General features: G+C 34.2%; 2 protein-coding genes across 2 annotated transcripts in view; one reads left to right on the top strand and one right to left on the bottom strand.

The window, feature by feature from the left end:
* Positions 1–11551: 11551 nt before the first annotated feature.
* LOC143245832 (uncharacterized) lies at positions 11552–19192 on the bottom strand. Its single transcript, XM_076492088.1, has 3 exons — positions 19165–19192; positions 15219–15981; positions 11552–12900 (listed from the first exon to the last, which is right to left on the bottom strand). Exons 1-3 carry the CDS (start codon positions 19190–19192, stop codon positions 12549–12551), a joined length of 1143 nt encoding a protein of 380 aa, XP_076348203.1. The 3' UTR covers positions 11552–12548.
* A 248-nt stretch (positions 19193–19440) lies between these two features.
* LOC143245831 (uncharacterized) overlaps positions 19441–21461 on the top strand; it is a 55434-nt gene continuing 53413 nt past the window's right edge. The window contains exon 1 of the mRNA XM_076492087.1: positions 19441–19460. Coding sequence (XP_076348202.1) covers positions 19441–19460 — 20 coding nt within the window. The remainder of the gene's footprint in view (positions 19461–21461) is intronic.

The raw sequence follows: 21461 nt of genomic DNA, 5'->3' as shown, positions 1-21461 counted from the left end.
AATGAAGGTACAACACGGCATCCTGAACCGGAATATTATATGATGAAGGTACAACACGGCATCCTGAACCGGAATGTTCTTCACATACTGTGTTTGGTAAAACTGGTTAATAAAGCGTGCCCAATCTTGTTCTTGGGCGGTTGATTCTCATCCAGCAAGAGAACCATGGTGACATATTTTATTACCACTTGCGCTACGTTTCAATCTTCACCCAACCCACCGCCTCTTATCAGTTTAGCAATGTGGTCGTTATTGTTACAATGTCTCTTTCTACGCCGACGTAACTACGAATGATGGATTCCAACTAGATAAAAAAGTAAAATGCTGCCGCAAGAGAGCGTTATCAGCACGTGTACGCAACCCAAAGGACAGTACTTGACCATTATAGGCCACCCAGCAGGCACGCGCCGTGACTCAAGCACGCATTTAAAAACCCTGTATTTCTGCACTTGTACTTTTTGTTTAGTTTCTTAGAAGATTAAATGTGTGCATGTTGAGGAGTGGGGAGATATAAAGCAGGGCTGTAGGATTTTAAAAAATCCACCTTGCTCATGTTTATAAAAGATATGATATACGCATGTGTGTAGTTTTATCAATGTCGGACACATTTTGGGTTAGTGTTTTTCTTAATTTTATCTTATCTTCAAAACAACAATCAATATCAGACCATATTTCCAACATAACAGTCCATATTTCACACACACCATGTCACCAAAATAGCCATCTACATTTCACTTCCATCATGTCTCCAAAATAACAGTCCATATTTCACTTTCACCATGTGTCCAAAACAACTGTCCATATTTCACTTCCACCATGTTTAAAAAATAACAGTCCATATTTCACACACACCATGTCTCCAAAATCACAGTCAATATATTACCTACATCATGTTTCCAAAATAACAGTCCATATTTTTCCCACACCATATCTCCAAAATAACTGTCCATATTTCACTTCCACCATGTTTCAAAAATAACAGTCCATATTTCACACACACCATGTCTCCAAAATCACAGTCAATATATTACCTACATCATGTTTCCAAAATAACAGTCCATATTTTACCCACACCATATCTCCAAAATAACTGTCCACATTTCACTTCCACCATGTTTCAAAAATAACTGTCCATATTTCATCTACACCATGTTCTCCAATATAACAGACAATATTTTACCCACACCATGTCTCCAAAATAATTGTCCATATTTCATTTCCATCATGTTTCCCAAATAGCCTTCCATATTTCACTTCCACTATGTCTCCAAAATTGCTGCCAATATTTCACCTCCACCATGTCTCCACAATTACTGTCCATATTTCACTTCCATCATGTCTACAAAATACCAGTCCATATTTCAAACACACCATATCTCCAAAATAATAGTCCATATTTCACTTCCACCATGTCTAAAAAAAACTGTCCATATTTCATTTCCACCATGTTTCCCAAATAGCCGACGATATTTCACTTCCATCATGTCTCCAAAATAACTGTCCATTATTTCATTTCCATTGTGTCTCCAAAACAACTGTCCATATTTCACTTCTACCATATTTACAAAATAACAGTAAATATCTCATCTACACCATATCTCTAGAATTACTGTCCACATTTCACTTACATCATGTCTCCAAAATAACTGTCCATATTGTACCCACACCATGTCGTTGTTGTTTGTTGTTGTTGTTGTTTTTGGAATTTCGCACAAAGCTACTCGAGGGCTATCTGTGCTAGCCGTCCCTAATTTAGCAGTGTAAGACTAGAGGGAAGGCAACTAGTCATCACCACCCACCGCCAACTCTTGGGCTACTCTTTTACCAACGAAAAGTGGGATTGACCGTCACATTATACGCCCCCACGGCTGGGAGGGCGAGCATGTTTAGCGCGACACGGGCGCGAACCCGCGACCCTCGGATTACGAGTCGCACGCCTTACGCGCTTGGCCATGCCGGGCCCCCACACCATGTCACCAAAATAGCATTCCATATTTCACTTCCACCATGTCTCCAAAATAACAGTCCATATTTCACTTCCACTATGTGTCCAAAACAACTGTCCACATTTCACTTGCATCATGTCTCCAAAATAACAGTCCATATTTCACTTCCACCATGTCTCCACAATAACAATCCCTATTTTTCTTCTACCATGTCTCCCAAATAACAGTTCCTATTTCACTTCCACCATGTCTCCAAAAAACTGGCCATATATCACTTCCAACATGTCTTCACAATAACTGTCCATATTTCACTTCCACTATGTCTCCAAAATAACTATCCATATTTCACCAACACCATGCCTCCAAAGTAGCCGTCCATATTTCACTTCCACCATGTATCCAAAATAACTGTCCATATTTCATCTACACCATGTCTTCAAAATAACAGTCAATATATTACCTACATCATGTCCCCAAAATAACAGTCCATATGTTACCCACACCACGACTCCAAAATAACCGTCCACATTTCATTAAAACCATGTTTCCAAAATAACAATCTATATATAATCTACACCATGTCTCCAAAATAACCATCCATATTTCACTTCCACCATGTGTCCAAAATTACTGTCCACATTTCACTTCCATCATGTCTACAAAATAACTACATATTTCACTTCCACCATGTCTCCACAATAACTGTCCATATTTCACTTCCATCATGTCTCCAAAATAACTGTCCATATTTCACTTCCATCATGTCTCCAAAATAACTGTCCATATTTCACTTCCATGATGTCTCCAAAGTAACTGTACATATTTCACTTCCATCATGTCTCCAAAGTAACTGTACATATGTCACTTCCATCGTGTCTCCAAAATAAATAACCCAATTCCATCACATCTTCTGTCATATCTCATACAATACTCGTCAATATTCTAAACCATCAGACACACTTTCATAAATAATCATCTTTATATCTCTACCTTATATTCATGTAATGTCCATCTCTACTTTTATATCCATGCACTGTCCATCTCTATTCTTATATCCATGTACTGTCCTTCTCTACCTTTATATCTATGTACTGTCCTTCTCTACCTTTATATCTATGTACTGTCCTTCTCTAGCTTTATATCCATGTACTGTCCATCTCTACCTTTATATCCATGTGCTCTCCATCTCGACCTTTATATGTATCTGTGTTCCATCAATATCTCTATCATGTCTCCGCTTCTGTTTGAAGCTTTACAGTTTTGTTTGTAAAGCAGAATAGATTAGCAATTATTCCGAGGGCTTATAACGCTAAAAATTGAGTTTCGATACTCGCGATAAGTAAAGAACATGTAGCATACGCTTTACGTATATCATATAGCTTTTAAAGCTTTACCACGTATATATTGGATACGTATAGTTTGTGAAGCCTTACCAAGTAATACCAGACATTAATAACTTTTAAAGCTTTACCACGTACATACTGGATAGTGACATTTTTAAAAGTTTTACCACGTACTAATGGACACTAATAGTTTTTACAGCTTTAACATATATAATCTGAATAACATTTTGAACAGTTAATGCCATATCATACCTTGGATGACCAGATAACTTTGTCCACACACAATTCTAATTTTAATATTCTTATTTTAGTGACATTCTGTTCTCTGGTTCTCATTCTGCTTTGTCGATAAGAGGTTAAGACATTCTAATTTGTTTTGTTCTTTCGTTATATTGTGTGGTTACAATATTGTATTGTGTTCACAGACGATTTTTACTGTGTGTGTGTTTTGCTTATAGCAAAGTCATATCGGGCTATTTACTGTGTCCATCCAGGTGGAATCGAAACCCGTGATTTTAGCATTGTAAATGTGTAGACTTACCGCTGTCCCAGCGGGGGACAACATTTTAGTGTTGGTGTGTCTTTGTTGCTACAAACTATTAAAAGTTACCCTTTAGAGCAGTCTTCAGTTTTAAATGAGGCCTAAAGCTATCTAAGCTTAATTAATCTCTTTGGCTTTCGAACAAAAAATTCTTTGAAAAATTAAATAACTGTGGAAAGAGAATCTTCACATTAATTCCACTTTTATGATTGGTTACGTTACATATTGTCAACAGTTAGGGGTCGTTGACCCAGCTGTTTTGCTTATACATCCAATAAAGTGTTGTTCAGGTTGAAAATACTAGACATTTAAAAACTTATGTGTACCTCTTTTGTTTAATCTTATATTTCTCCCTGAAGCAAAATGTCGGATCCGAATTTTAAGCGTAAGTAGACCGTACACGAGGGAGATTTAGCCACAGAAGATAAAAAAAAAAAAACAAACATTAATGAATAACACAGGAAATGTTGAACAATTATTTCTCTTTGTATTTATATATAAATTGTTTACTCCTAACTCCACGGATAAATATTGGTAAAGTGACTCTGTTTTTCAACTTACTGAAAAGGAAAATACAAAATACATCACTTGCACTGTTTTAATTTGTAACAAAAACTATCAGCTTTTGAGCTGTTAATAATTTTTTGACAGTTATTATCTCATCACTGGATTTTCCTCACTTTGTGAAATATACCTTCATATCTTTTATTCCTCACGAAGACAGTTGTATTATCATTCTATGTTTGTATTACGTATTTCTCTTCGTTTTACCAAAAGTAAACTGAAAATATATAATGTCAAAAAACCATAAATATTATTTATGCTTAACTATAATGTCCAGGTGCTCTCATGTGACGAATCGTGATTTTACGTCTGCTGCCCTTTTAGGCTTCTTTATCGGAGGTTATTGTATTCGTACCGAAGGCTTTATCGAGTTTCTTTTCTTAAGAAAAAGGTAAGTTAGAGATGAATTATATATTCTTAACCATAATACCCTAATTAACGGTAACATTATTTTTTACTGCAAAGCTGTAATTCAGGTTTACATAATTCTCGGATGTATGGTCTAATACTATTAAGACTAATAGTGAGAAAGAACATTAAGTTAATACTTACCTTAACATGAACATTAGGCCTAAGGCAGTTCTGTCTTCCATATTTAAACTAATGCGTAAAGCATATATGAATGTGAAGGAAATAGGCCTGAACTAATAAAACAACATATAGTATAAATGAAGGGTGGAAACTACTATAAACTTTCTATTTTAAGCAATGTAACAAGAGATATTCATGACAGAATGTCATAAGCTGAGAAATTTAAAGTATGTGGGAAAATACATGCTACACCAAAATCTGAACTTTTCTATTCTGAAAGACTGTTTACAACAGTGAAACATAGGTTACTTGTTACTAGCATTAAGGTATTTTTAAGTATGGTGCAGCGAATTATCCGCGTAGTTAAAAAAAAAAGAAAGAAAGAAAAATAAATATGATATTTACTTTAGAGCTGAAATAGTCCAAATTGTTCCACACGCTATTAGTATTATTAGACATTACAAATGTACATGCCTTTTCTTCAAATACCCTAAGTTTAGCATCATCGAATTCAAAGTTATTGAACTTTTATACGAATATACATTTAATTATTTTAGAAATAAGCGTAATGTGTAACTGATATAGCGACAGGCTACATTATTTACTAGGGATAGTACGAAGCACAAAATAGTCCATATATACATAATACAGGAAATTATTTGTTTTCTACTCAATAGACTCTCTGTGATATACCCACCACAGATATTGAAAGGTGATTTTTAGTACACGAGCCTCCAGACTTACCACTAAGGCACTGGGGAATATAGTAAATCATGAATCAACTTTCTATCGTGAATGACATTTTTATCAAATTAATTAGTGCATTTTAATAAAAACAAAGTAGTAGTTTGTTGAAAATTTAGAGCACATAACATGTTATATATTTCTTCCCCACCAATAGCGTTGAACATCATCAACATAAATACGCTAAACAAAAAGATGGATAACAGACAATAAAATCAAAATGGCGTGAAATGACTTCCAGGTGTTTTTTGTTAAAATAATAGGCCAAGTAAAAAAAATATTAAAAATCATGGATTAGAAAAAAGTAACATCTCTGTTATACAAATTATTTCTGAATGAAATTCTCAAGCCATACATTTCATTATAATTTTAGCTGTATGAAAGCCAGAAGAGAAAAAATGGGAATTTATGAAATTGGTGGAAAGAATAATTATGCGATCCTTGTCCTTCAAGAATCATTTTGTTAAGCCTATTATTTCCTTCTTAGATATATCAAGCATCACTTTGTTAAGCCTAATATTTCTCTTAAAAATTTTCAAGCATCTTTTTGTTAGGCCTAATCTTTCCCTTCTCATAGATTTAAAAGCATCATTTTCTTAAGCCTAATATTTACCTTCTCATAGATTTTAAACATCACTTCATTGGGCCTAATATTTCCATTTCCAAAATTTAACATTATTAATGCTTAAAGCTCGTTTTTTGGGGTGGTCAAGACGATGAATTTTTGTTTCCCCTAAAACACTAATAAAATAAGGGTCAAGGGAAAATGTTACTCAACAAACGTCCAAATACAGAATTTTTGAAGCTCAGTAAATTGTATACTGTTATTAACTATGTTTCACTCTTAATTAATGTGTCAATATGAAGTTTGGTGTTACTTTGTCAACATATTGCTCCTTTTAATTGTATTTGTGTACTCTTTGAGTAAATTGGGTCACCATTTCACTCTTAATTAATGTGTCAATGTGAAGTTTGGGGTTACTTTATTTAATTATTTTTGTGTACTCTTGAGTAAGTTGGGTCATCATTTCACTCTTAATTCATGTGTCAATGTGAAGTTTGGGGTTACTTTGTCAACATATTGCTCCTTTTAATTGTATTTGTGTACTCTTGAGTAAATTGGGTCATCATTTCACTCTTAATTAATGTGTCAATGTGAAGTTTGGGGGTACTTTGTCAACATATTGCTCCTTTTAATTGTATTTGTGTACTCTTGAGTAAATTGGGTCATCATTTCACTCTTAATTAATGTGTCAATGTGCCGTTTGGGGTAACTTTGTCAACATATTGCTATTTTTAATTGCTTTTGTGTACTCTTGAGTAAATTGGGTCATCATTTCACTCTTAATTAATGTGTCAATATGAAGTTTGGGGTTACTTTGTCAACATATTGCTCCTTTTAATTGTTTTTGTGTACTCTTGAGTAAGTTGGGTCATCATTTTACTCTTAATTAATGTGTCAATGTGAAGTTTGGGGTTGCTTTGTCAACATATTGCTCCTTTTAATTGTTTTTGTGTACTCTTGAGTAAGTTGGGTCATCATTTCACTCTTAATTCATGTGTCAATGTGAAGTTTGGGGTTACTTTGTCAACATATTGCTCCTTTTAATTGTATTTGTGTACTCTTGAGTAAATTGGGTCATCATTTCACTCTTAATTAATGTGTCAATGTGAAGTTTGGGGTTACTTTGTCAGCATATTGCTCTTTTTAATTGTTTTTGTGTACTCTTTGAGTAAATTGGGTCACCATTTCACTCTTAATTAATGTGTCAATGTGAAGTTTGGGGTTACTTTATTTAATTATTTTTGTGTACTCTTGAGTAAATTGGGTCATCATTTCACTCTTAATTAATGTGTCAATGTGAAGTTTGGGGTTACTTTGTCAACATATTGCTCTTTTTTAATTGTATTTGTGTACTCTTGAGTAAGTTGGGTCATCATTTCACTCTTAATTAATGTGTCAATGTGACGTTTGGGGTAACTTTGTCAGCATATTGCTCTTTTTAATTGTATTTGTGTACTCTTGAGTAAGTTGGGTCATCATTTCACTCTTAATTAATGTGTCAATGTGAAGTTTGGGGTTACTTTGTCAGCATATTGCTCTTTTTAATTGTTTTGTGTACTCTTGAGTAAATTGGGTCATCATTTCACTCTTAATTCATGGGTCAATGTGCCGTTTGGGGTAACTTTGTCAACATATTGCTCCTTTTAATTTTTTTTGTGTACTCTTGAGTAAATTGGGTCATCATTTCACTCTTAATTAATGTGTCAATGTGAAGTTTGGAGTTACTTTGTCAACATATTGCTTCTTTTAATTGTATTTGTGTACTTTTGAGTAAGTTGGGTCGTCATTTCACTCTTAATTAATGTGTCAATGTGCAGTTTTAATAAATTAGGTTGTCATTTTACTCACAATTGCCGTAATAATGTAAAGTTTGCTATTATTAATTTGTAATCTGTGTAAATTGGGTCATCACTCTTAATTACTGTTTATTGTTGAATTTGAGGTGCTAAGTAATCCATTCACATACTTTACGGAACGAACTCTGGTTTGGGCCTGCTCACGAGACACTTAGTGCAATAGACTATGAGAACTTTGACAGAAAGTTTATTTTGATCATGTTTGGAGTGCCAGACGTAAAGCAGCGTGAAAACCACGTGTTGATGGACTGTAGGATCAACTGCCTAACGCGAGTTTGCCTTTTGACCCTCCGCCAGACTGTGTTGTGCGTTATCCTTGGGACCTTAATGCTATCAGTTGATAAAAACAAGCACATTTCTAGAACAAGTGGGTCCAGAACGTTCCACATGGGCTTAGTAATATGAAGGGTTCCAGCTGGGCATAGCTATGATATTTCACTCTTGTGTGCCGAGAAACATTTTCGTGCCAGTCTGTACAGCCGTTCACCACCTACGTAACTTGAGCCGTACCAGACTCTATGAGAAGTCTCGTGTCATGCACGTGGAAATTCTATCACATCTTGGGCTAATTTTTTTTTTTTTTTTACTTTTCTTTCAAGTATAAAATGACATAATCTTAATGTTATTACACACCAGTATCTTTAGCAGCCGTGAAGAATTTATCTACATTTATCCCAATCTTGAAGACCAATAGTCATAGATCTTGGTAATAATTTCCTTATCCTCGTTGAGTCCTATCGGGAAAAAAAAAAAAAGGCTGAAAATGCACGTGTTAGGAAGTGAAAAATAAATAAATAAAATAATCGGTGTACGTGTACAATGAATAAATACAGTGTAAGTTCCGAAAACTGTTAAAGGTTATTTTCTCCTTCGTTCGCAGCGGTTTTACCTCACTTTACAAACGTTTCCACTTGTTTCCGGTAATAATTAAGATTTAGTTTATAAATAATATTTCTATGGTTCCTTTTCACATTTCGCTGCAACAACAGACTTGTTATAAACTTACCTCATTCAAAATTCTACTGACGTTTTTTGTAAACACGTACACTGTAGTACTATATCAATTAAAACACAGGGAACTGAACCCAAACAGAAGACATCTTGTACTCGTAGTGCATGTCTTTGTTTATAATTAAACGCAGGTTATGATATACCGTATTTATAGTGTTATAAAGGTTATAAAAATGCTATTTAAACTCAGAGTATGATATATCGTATTCACAGTATCATAATAGTTACAACAAATGGTATTTAAATTCAGGTTATAATATGTTATATTTATAGTTCTATATCAATGAAAGTAAATGGTATATTACCTCAGAGTATGATATAACGTTATATAGTATCGTATCGGTTACAGTAAATTCTGTATAAACCCAGAGTGTGATATATCGTTTTTTATAGTATTCTCGGTTGCAACAAATGCTATTTAAACAGTAGTATGAAATCAATGTATTTGTAGCATCATAACTGTTACGACAAATGAAATTTAAACTAAGAGTATAATATGTATTATCCCTAGTATCGTATCGGTTATGCGAATTGTATTTAAACCCACAGTATGATGTAGTGCTTGTAATAAAATGTATTTAAACCTAGTGTATAGTAAATCGTATTTACAGTATTATATCAGTGAAAATGAAGGGTATAATATCTCACTTTATGATGTATCGTATTAATAATGTCATAACGGTTACAGCAAATAATATTTACATCCAGAGTATAATATATCGTTTTTATGCTATCGTATGGGTTACAACAAATGGTATTTCAAGTCAGAATACGATATAAGGTACTAATAATGTTATGACGGTAACAAAAAGTGGTATTTAAACCCAAAGTATTGTACATCATGCTTATAGTGGCATAACGGTTGAAACAAATCGTATTTAAACACGGAATATAACATGTGATATCAATTAATACACACGGATAAATAACCCTGAATATATCATGTGATATCAGTTAAACACAGGGACATATAACCCAGAATATATCATGTGATATCAGTTAATACACAGGGACATATAACCCAGAATATATCATGTGATATCAGGTAATACACAGGAACATATAATCCAGAATATATCATGTGATATCAGTTAATACACAGGGACATATAACCCAGAATATATCATGTGATATCGGTTAATACACAGGGACATATAATTCAGAATATATCATGTGATATCACAGGGACATATAACCCAGAATATAACATGTGATATCACTTAGTACACACGGACAAATAACCCAGAATATATCATGTGATATCACAGGGACATATAACCCAGAATATATCATGTGATATCACAGGGACAAATAACCCAGAATATATCATGTGATATCAGAGGGACATATAATCCCAAATCGGCATTTTGTGTTTTTCTTATGACACTTTATTTAGATGACATCGTCACGAGACACCCAGATTTATTTTTGTTGGTTACATACTGTTTCGTTTAGAACACACTGTACACTGTTTCTTCATCACTAACTTAAGCAACCAACCATCACTATTACTGGAAGGTGACACAAATGACTCACATCCCCTCCGTGAAACCGGAAACTCCATGTTTTCTTTTTGTACTGTGAAGACAATTAATGGGACAGAAATAAGGATAATGTTAATAATAAAGTTTTAAAGACTGCTGATAATCGTTGTTTAATGACTAAATAAATATGGGTGTAAATAGATTTTATAATGGAAGAAACCAAGTTGTCTGTGTAAAGTAGGTAAAGAAATACAAACACATACGGATATGTAAATCGCTTGGGCGATTTTATAAATACATATATTTCAAATGTTTTGATGGATTTATAGATAGTGTTAAAAACGTATACGCAATTGCATGCCCTCAGGGTCCACTTTGTGTGAGTGCAAAATTTCAGGTTTTTAGGTTCTTTCCTCTTGGAGCTATGGCGGTCACACACAGACCCACAGTTAACGGTTGAAGATGGAGATATGTTCATGAATATGTAGTGTTAAATATACAGATGTATACGTGTAATTATATTCGTTCTCCAAGAGATGGTTTTTTAACGGTTATAGTACCAGATGTGAATATTATATATCACTTTAAATAGATACGTCTATGTATATGTATATGTCTGGCAGTTTCTACTGTTATTGTTATTTATTATTTTTACTGAATATTTAGCAATCTAGTCTACTACACATCAATGTAAGAGAGCACAAAAATAAAGTAAAAATACTTTTCTGATGAAAAATAACACGTGTACGACCTCTGTAACAATAGTAAAAAAAAACTACACATTGTACTATTATGCATAGTGTACGACCTCTGTAACAACAGTAAAAACAAAACACATTATATTATTATGTATAGTGTACGACCAATGTAACAACAGTAAACAAACAAAACACTACACATTATATTATTATGTATAGTGTACGACCTCTATAACAACAGTAAAAGAACAAAACACCACACATTATATTATTATGTATACTGCTTCACATTCAATAAAAGCAGACCGTTTATTTTGCCAAAATATGAGAATATATGGTACACGTCATTGCACACATTTGAGACTTTTCCCAAAGTACAACAAAGATGTATGCAAGGCATTTGTTGAGGTATGATTGTAAGAAAGCATAACTTTACTTCTTTGAAGAGAAACGTATCTTTATATTGACGGAAATATTTTTCTACTTTGTAGCTTTACGTTTGGTTTGTTTTGAATTTCGCGCAAAGCTACTCGAGGGCTATCTGCGCTGCTTTAGATAATTTAATAATTCTAGTATGTCCTTTACCAGTTTTAGTCGTGCACCACGAAATTACTTTTTCTTAGAAAAATGTGATTCCCAGTCAGGTTTTGCCACCATTTTACTGACTACAATGATCAAGTATTACCTAACGAAAGTGTGAACGGTGTTCTTCTCTAATGAAACATAAAATTAACACACTTGTTACGCAGCGCAGGTAGAGTGAAGAAAACTACTGCCTAACCGGTTAAATATGACAGTAAGATGTTTTCTTTGGCACAACACTAACAGCGCTTAGTCTTACAGTAAGAAACGGTTCCATACACGTAATTACAGAGGTGTCCTTTATAAATAGGCTTACATACATTATCATCAACGTTCTGTTGAAGTTATGGAAAGCAAAACAAATGTACAATAGATCAGTATGGAAGATATCAATTATACACAGAAAACCGTGTTCTCGCTGAAGGACAATCCGCAAGTTTCAATCACAGAATCTCCTGCTTTCAGTCAATATCCGTTAAGTTTAATCAGTTCCGGATTTTATTTTTCTTTGATGTAACATATTTTATTTCTTCTATTTTACCACATATGATATACGAAAACTTTCCATTAATGAAAGTAATGTTGTTTCTTTCACGAAAATCTAATCTATACACAGCCCAGCACTGTAAAAATTAACAATGGATCTCAGTTCTCTACGTCTAATATATCTTGCACGTGAGATTCTACGTCACCCGGTAAACTTTCTCCTTGTTCTGTGTCTGGTATGCTTGAGGGAGATGACAGGTCCTCCCTTGATCTGGGATACCAAGAGTGTGGGTTAGGATGTGTCGCCTGAGATCACAGTTCCGACGAAAGACTTTAGTACAAGATCCACAGTTATAGGGCTTGATGTCCGTGTGGGTGAGTAGGTGTGTCTTCAGGTTGCTCCTCTGGTTAAAGCTTCTTCCACAGGTGGGACACTTGTGGGGGGAATCCTCCATGTGGAGGATCCTATGAACGGCTAAGGTTCGAGACTGACAGAATCCTTTACCGCATTCTGTGCACTTAAACGGCTTTTCCTTTGAATGGATGTACCTGGTGTTTATACAGAAAAATAAGCATAATTGTATTACAAGTTATGTGTTTTTTTAACTGAAAGTGACATATTTGCATATAGTGATAATCCAACCAAACCAAGCACATCCAAACGTTACACAAGAATGTATTGACAAAGGTATGGCGTCTTTTAAACGAACTAAGAAACTATTAGACCAAGATAGCAAAAACTCCATCACAATTAATTATAGTTTCAGATTGGTGAAGTACAAAGTGACATTTAGACGCTTAAACTGATGGAAGTACAATGTGACATTTAGATGTTTAAACTGATGGAAGTACAAAGTAACATTTAGACGTTTAAACTGATGGAAGTCCAAACTGACATTTAGACGTTTAAACTGATGGAAGTACAAACTGACATTTAGACGTTTAAACTGATGGAAGCACAAACTGACATTTAGACATTTAAATTGATGGAAGTACAAACTAACATTTAGACATTTAAACTGATGGAAGCACAAACTGACATTTAGACATTTAAACTGATGGAAGTACAAACTAACATTTAGACGTTTAAACTGATGGAAGCTCAAACTGACATTTAGACATTTAAACTGATGGAAGTACAAAGTGACATATAGACATTTAAACTGATGGAAGTACAAACTGACATTTAGACGTTTAAACTGATGAAACTACAAACTGACATTTAGACGTTTAAACCGATGGCAGTAAAAACAGACATTTAGACGTTTAAACCGATGGAAGTACAAACTGACAGATGTTTAAACTGATGAAGTACAAACTGACATTTAGACGTTTAAACTGATGGAAGTACAATGTGACATTTAGACGTTTAAACTGATTGAAGTACAAACTGACATTTAGACATTTAAACTGATGGAAGTACAAAGTGACATTTAGACGTTTAAACTGATGGAAGTACAAAGTGACATTTAGACATTTAAACCGATGGAAGTACAAACTGACATTTAGACATTTAAACCGATGAAAGTACAAACTGACATTTAGACATTTAAACTGATGGAAGTACAAAGTGACATTTAGACATTTAAACTGATGGAAACACAAACTGACATTTAGACATTTAAACTGATGGAAGTACAAAGTGACATTTAGACGTTTAAACTGATGGAAGTACAAAGTGACGTTTAGACGTTTAAACCGATGGAAGTAAAAACAGACATTTAGACGTTTAAACCGATGGAAGTACAAACTGACAGATGTTTAAACTGATGAAGTACAAACTGACATTTAGACAATTAAACTGATGGAAGTACAAACTGACATTTAGACGTTTAAACTGATGGAAGTACAAACTGACATTTAGACGTTTAAACTGATTGAAGTACAAATTGACATTTAGACATTTAAACTGATGGAAGCACAAACTGACATATAGAAATTTAAACTTATGGAAGTACAAAGTGACATTTAGACATTTAAACTGATGGAACTACAAACTGACATTTAGACGTTTAAACTGATGGAAGTACAAACTGACATTTAGACGTTTAAACTGATGGAAGTACAAACTGACATCTAGACATTTGAACTGATGGAAGTACAAACTGACATTTAGACATTTGAACTGATGGAAGTACAAACTGACATTTAGACATTTAAACTGATGAAAGTACAAACTGACATTTAGACGTTTAAACCGATGGAAGTACAAACAGACAGACGTTTAAACCGATGGAAGTACAAACTGACAGATGTTTAAACTGATGGAAGTACAAACTGACATTTAGACATTTAAACTGATGGAAGTACAAACTGACATTTAGACGTTTAAACTGATTGAAGTACAAACTGACATTTAGACGTCTAAACTGATGGAAGTACAAACTAACATTTAGACATTTAAACTGATGGAAGCACAAACTGACATTTAGATATTTAAGCTGATGGAAGTACAAAGTGACATATAGACATTTAAACCGATGGAAGTATAAAGTGACATTTAGACATTTAAACTGATGGAAGTACAAACTGACATTTAGACATTTAAACTGATGGAAGTACAAAGTGACATGTAAACTTTACTCCTGTAGAAAGTTACTTCATGCTCGTTACAATTGGCCAAATGATCAGCAAATAATATTTAAAACCTGGATGGTTTACGTTGTTCTGTAACAAGGAGCAGTTGGAAAACATCTGGATACTTATCTGCGGTCTTCGATATGATCTTTTATTCCGAAGACTTCGTGAAATAAAATAAACACAATATGAAATGAAAGGATTTTACTTGTGGTCTAGCGGATGATAACGTCTCCAGAACGTTTTTAACAAAAACTAAGCACAACACGAAAAAAAAAAAAACATCTCACCTGTGGTCTCGCAGATGATCTTGTCTCCGGAACGCTTTGTGACAAATGTCACACGTGTACGGTCGTTCGTCTGTGTGTGTCCTTTCGTGGATTAACAGGTTATAGGATTTGGTGAAGCGACGCTGGCAATACTTGCAGATGAATTCTTTCTTCGGTCTTGATGACCCTCGACCTCGTGAACCCTTTCGTTCATAAAACCCTGGACCATACCCAATAGGACCGATGCTATAGTAAGGAGTAATAAATGGAAAGGAATGACCAGTTATCACTGGAAGAGAACCCACTGGCTTCTCTATTCCTGTGGATAAAGTTTCGTCGTCTTTGGATGTAGCCGATTCTGCTAGTCGAGAAAAGTCAAACTTTGAAGTTTTGTGCTTAACAACGTTTGAAATACTGGAGGTCGTGGGTTGGATGTTTAGTTGAGATGTAAGTCCTGGAACTTCGACGTCTTTCGTGGATTCTTGTTTGATTTGTCCAATAGTATACAGAAAAGGATAAGTACCAAACTGGTGGCCACAACCTGCCATTGCGTAAGCTGGAAGAAGTGGTAAAGGGGTCAGAGGCAACTGAGGGCGAGGGTAGATGGGCTGTGGCATGGCTGAGGGATGCATGATAGGAATCTCCTGTTTAGAGTTTTGAAAGATGAGGGGCTTGCACTGCCAAGATGAGTTCAATGTAAGATCAACAGAAGAACAGACCTTGTTCCTGTCTGCTGATGGAAATTTTATACTTGCCGCTAGTGGCGTCTTCTGTCGGGCGACATCTGGTGACAAAAAATAAAAATGGAAAATAAATTAAGAACTATATGAAGAAGCGGGGCATCGTCTTTCCTTCCACGTATCGACCCACCCACACCTGCACAATAGACTTCTACACACACAATGCTTTCTTTTATACGTTAATCAACATCAAGGGTCATGTAATGTCGCCACCTGACGTTATAAATCACAGTCCTGAAACACCCAATCATCGCACAGAGGCCTATAAGATCAGAAGCGAACTTGTGGGTTTTAAGAAATGCAACAAAAGCTTATGACTTATTCTGGGGCGCCCACGTGCAATGCCCAGTACATATGTATGTAAGTAACGTGTACATGAAATCAACCCATTTCAGCTGGTAAATAAAAACTTTCAGGTGCAACTAATATAATTACTTACTGTAAAACACTAGTCTAGATAGTTTCTAAGGCAAAACTGCAGATGTATATGATTTCATTCCTTTCTATGAGATAGGTGAATTTCAAAGTTTATTAGGCATTGTCAGTGTTAAACTCTACGGTTATTTAACTTAAACATTGTGATGCTAAATATCCCGAGAAAGTTTTTCTTAATGATAAAACGAATAATCGGCAATAGCAGATTTTGATAAACAAAAGTATTCGAATAAAACTGAAATATTTTGAAATTATTCTTTTCACATGTATGTGTTTCTATGAAAGCATGGTGAAAACGTTTTGTAAATAATATAAAAACAAGCGATAAATCCCATCACTGACGACAGGTGGCCTCATCTTCCTGTCGCTACCTGATTATTACTCGTTAAGCTGGTGGAAAATGTAAGCGGAAAAGACTTGTAAATGGCGGTTCCAATCATATGTGAAATTTGTCTATTGAGACTTCACGTCAAAATGTACCAGGTTACGCAGTTTGTTATTTATTATGTACGCTCTCAAAATTTGAAAACGCTTTGTATGGGTTCCACTATTCGATTAAAGTAGCCAAGAGTTTGGCGGACAGTACTATTGCTGTCTTCCCTTAAGCCCAGAGTGAATAGAAATCAGTGAACAGCGTGGCGGACTGTGTAGCTGAGGTTTGTGGATCCCGTCCCATTATTAAGAAAGAAATTTATCTCCGAATTTTTGGGCTGAGACTGAGTTGTAGGAGTGAGAACCAGATATCATATTTTAGTTATTCACAATTCTATTAAAGGATGATAGAAGTATTGTACCAATGTTACTAAAAATCATCAAAATCAAATTATTAAGTTTATGAAGGTACAGTTAGGGGGCGATAGAAGTCAAGTCATCCCTGAGGTACTACAATGTAAACCTTAATGGTTTCATCTAATGTTGCTGAAAAAAAATTCTTGTATATTTTCGTTATCCAACTTCAACAATACTTGTACGTTAAGTACTTTCCCTTATTCACCACCAGGAGAAGTAGGTGAAAGCCTGGTGTAGCATTGTTATGGTGAATAAATAAACAGTATTGAAGTAAAATATACATGAGGAAATAAACGTGAGGAAATAAACAGTCTTGAAGTAAAATATACACGTGAGGAAATAAACAGTATTGAAGTAAAATATAGACGTGAGGAAATAAACAGTATTGAATTAAAATGTACACGTGAGCAAATAAACAGTCTTGAAGTAAAATATACACGTGAGGAAATAAACAGTCTTGAAGTAAAATATACACGTGAGGAAATAAACAGTCTTGAAGTAAAATATACACGTGAGCAAATAAACAGTATTGAAGTAAAATATACACGTGAGGAAATAAACAGTCTTGAAGTAAAATATACACGTGAATAAATAAACAGTATTGAATTAATATATACACGTGAGGAAATGAACAGTCTTGAAGTAAAATATACACGTGAATAAATAAACAGTATTGAATTAAAATATACACGTGAGGAAATAAAGTCTTGAAGTAAAATGTACACGTGAGGAAATAAACAGTCTTGAAGTAAAATATATAGGTGAGCAAATAAACAGTCTTGAAGTAAAATGTACACATGAGCAAATAAACAGTCTTGAAGTCATCTGTACACGTGAAGAAATAAAAGGTCTTGAAGTTATCTGTACACGTGAATAAATAAAGTCTTGAAGACATCTGCACACGTAGACAAATAAAAGGTCTTGAAGTTATCTGTACACGTGAATAAATAAAGTCTTGAAGACATCTGCACACGTAGACAAATAAACAGAAGCTTGAAGTCATCTCTACACTGCTCTAACGGTGCCTTATTTAGTCAGCTCCACCCACCACCTATTTTTTGGTCACATTACTCGAATATTAGGATTGCCTAGTTAGCGTTTTAACCTCCCCCCTCCTTGGAATGGAGAGCGTGTTCAGGGGTGAGTTTCAAAACCGCAACACGCAGCTTGCGAGTAGAGCTTTCTACTAACTACCAGGCCGTGCCAGAGCTGCTAAAACGGTGTTAACATATAGGTTAATTACCAGGTCATGGAAGACCTATTAATATGGTGTTAACATATGGGTTGACAACCAGACCTGTTAAAATGGTGCTAACATATGGGTTAACTACAATGTCATGTCATACCTGTTAAAATGGTTTTATGTAGTTATCAGATGTCAGTGGCTTTATTTGTGGCTGGATGAATCTTGTAATTTTCAGATGTCTGGTTTTATTTGTGGCTGGATGAATCTTGTAGTTATCAGATGTCAGTGGTTTTATTTGTGGCTGGATGAATCTTGTAGTTATCAGATGTCAGTGGCTTTATTTGTAGCTGGATGAATCTTGTAGTTATCAGATGTCAGTGGTTTTATTTGTGGCTGGATGAATCTTGTAGTTATCAGATGTCAGTGGTTTTATTTGTGGCTGGATGAATTTTGTAGTTATCAGATGTCAGTGGTTTTATTTGTGGCTGGATGAATTTTGTAGTTATCAGATGTCAGTGGCTTTATTTGTGGCTTGATGAATCTTGTAGTTATCAGATGTCAGTGGTTTTATTTGTGGCTGGATGAATCTTGTAGTTATCAGGTCTTAATTTTGGACCCGACATTAAGTTTGTAAAACCTACTTGTTAGAAGTGTAACGTTCGATATAGAGTAGAGGACAGACTTAAAACGAAATGGCTCGAACCTCATTAAACGTCTGATATTATTAATACGAGAAGACTTCCCTATCGAACTGTCTTTACACCTCAGCCTAACAGCTAACATGCTCGAACGATTAATCCAATGGTTCATAGCTCACGTCCCGCTGCACTTCTTTTTGGGATCATGTGATTGGAATATAATAGAGAAGGACGAGTCTCTTTCAGTGGTCAGGGAAAGGTTAGCGTCCAAAAGTTAGCGGTGTTAACTAACCTACTTGTTACAACTTATCAAAAGGTAATTGACATAGTATCTGTGGAAACAAAGAAAGATTAAGGTCTGGTTTGGTCTCAGTTAATTTGTTTTTCTCATAACTCTGGAAGACCGATTTCTGTAAAGAACATAGTAGTAGCTATCGTATTCAATATATTAAATAATGGACAGTGACAATAATAGGTAATTGAAGCGTGTACATTCAAGTAGACACGAGCCTGGTTACAAAATAAGGAGTGACTATTGAGAACGATTTACAAATATTTGTACACTTAATATACATTTCTCAAAGTGTTCCGTCCTTTAGGGTAATCTCGATACTGCTGAATATTCACTTTTCTCTCTGTAATTAAACCTCTACAGAAAATATTTTTTAAATAAAGAGGGTTAACGCAAGGCAGTCTTCACATCCGGTTCATGTAGAACACTCTTAAGAGCCACACTCAATACATAGTCAAGCGATGGAATTTGTATGCCAGAAAAAAGAAATGAATAAAAACTGGCCGTCGCCAAGTGGCAAGTGGGCGACACTAGAACATACCCTTCAGAGATAAGTTACCAACTGTCCTTACATCCATGTATTACGTTACATAAACACTCGCATACGGAGTTAAATAACCGTGCACATGCATTCACATGTTAATTAATTAAGATCATAGCAGTTAAGATGTGTTTCCTTAGTTTCTGAGGAATAATAAATGTAATTAGTACCTAATTGTCAGAGGACAACATAATATGATAAATTCTTAGTTAACAATACACGTATACAATATCACTTACATAGGAACATAACACCTTAGAAGAAATATTAGTTTCTATCTTTCATTTAAACTACGAAAAATAATAATGAACTTGTGGTAGTCTTCAACACAAAATGTCATCTTACTGTACCATAGTAATCACTGATCAAATTATGTCCTTATATTGTGGTAATTAATGGTAATCTCATATTAATAATATGTTCTTCTAGTAATTATTGATAATATCGTGTTCTTATACTATAGTCATAAGCAATATCGTGTTCTTACACTGTGGTAATTAGTAATAATATTGTTTCAATGTTATTAATTGTTCTTACACTGTAGTAATTAGTAATAATATCGTGTTCTTACACTGTAGTAATTAGTGATAATATCGTGTTCTTACACTGTAGTAATTAGTAATAATATCGTGTTCTTACACTGTAGTAATTAGTAATAATATCGTGTTCTTACACTGTAGTAATTAGTGATAATAAGTAGTAATTAATATCGTGTTCTTACACTGTAGTAATTAGTGATAATATCGTGTTCTTACACTGTAGTAATTATTGATAATATCGTGTTCTTACACTGTAGTAATTAGTAATAATATCGTGTTCTTACACTGTAGTGGTAATAATAGTAACACTTGCTGTAGTAATTAGTAATAATATCGTGTTCTTACACTGTAGTAATTAGTGATAATATCGTGTTCTTACACTGTAGTAGATTGGTAATAATATCGTGTTCTTACACTGTAGTAATTAGTAATAATATCGTGTTCTTACACTGTAGTAATAGTAATAATATCGTGACCTGGTAGTAGTAATAATATCGTGTTCTTACACTGTAGTAATTAGTGATAATATCGTGTTCTTACACTCGTAGCAATTAGTGATAATATCGTGTTCTTACACTGTAGTAATTAGTGATAATATCGTGTTCTTACACTGTAGTAATTAGTAATAATATCGTGTTCTTACACTGTAGTAATTAGTAATAATATCGTGTTCTTACACTGTAGTAATTAGTGATAATATCGTGTTCTTACACTGTAGTAATTAGTATTGATAATATCGTGTTCTTACACTGTAGTAATTAGTAATAATATCGTGTTCTTACACTGTAGTAATTAGTAATAATATCGTGTTCTTACACTGTAGTAATTGAGTAATAATATCGTGTTCTTACACTGTAGTAATTGAGTAATAATATCGTGTTCTTACACTGTAGTAATTAGTAATAATATCGTGTTCTTACACTGTAGTAATTAAAATTCAATAATATCGTGTTCTTACACTGTAGTAATTAGTGATAATATCGTGTTCTTACACTGTAGTAATTAGTGATAATATATCGTGTTCTTACACTGTAGTAATTAGTAATAATATCGTGTTCTTACACTGTAGTAATTAAGTGATAATATCGTGTTCTTACACTGTAA

Source organism: Tachypleus tridentatus, chromosome 3, assembly GCF_004210375.1.
Source record: "Tachypleus tridentatus isolate NWPU-2018 chromosome 3, ASM421037v1, whole genome shotgun sequence".
NCBI lineage: Eukaryota > Metazoa > Arthropoda > Merostomata > Xiphosura > Limulidae > Tachypleus > Tachypleus tridentatus.
This window is presented reverse-complemented; position numbering and strand designations above follow the sequence as displayed.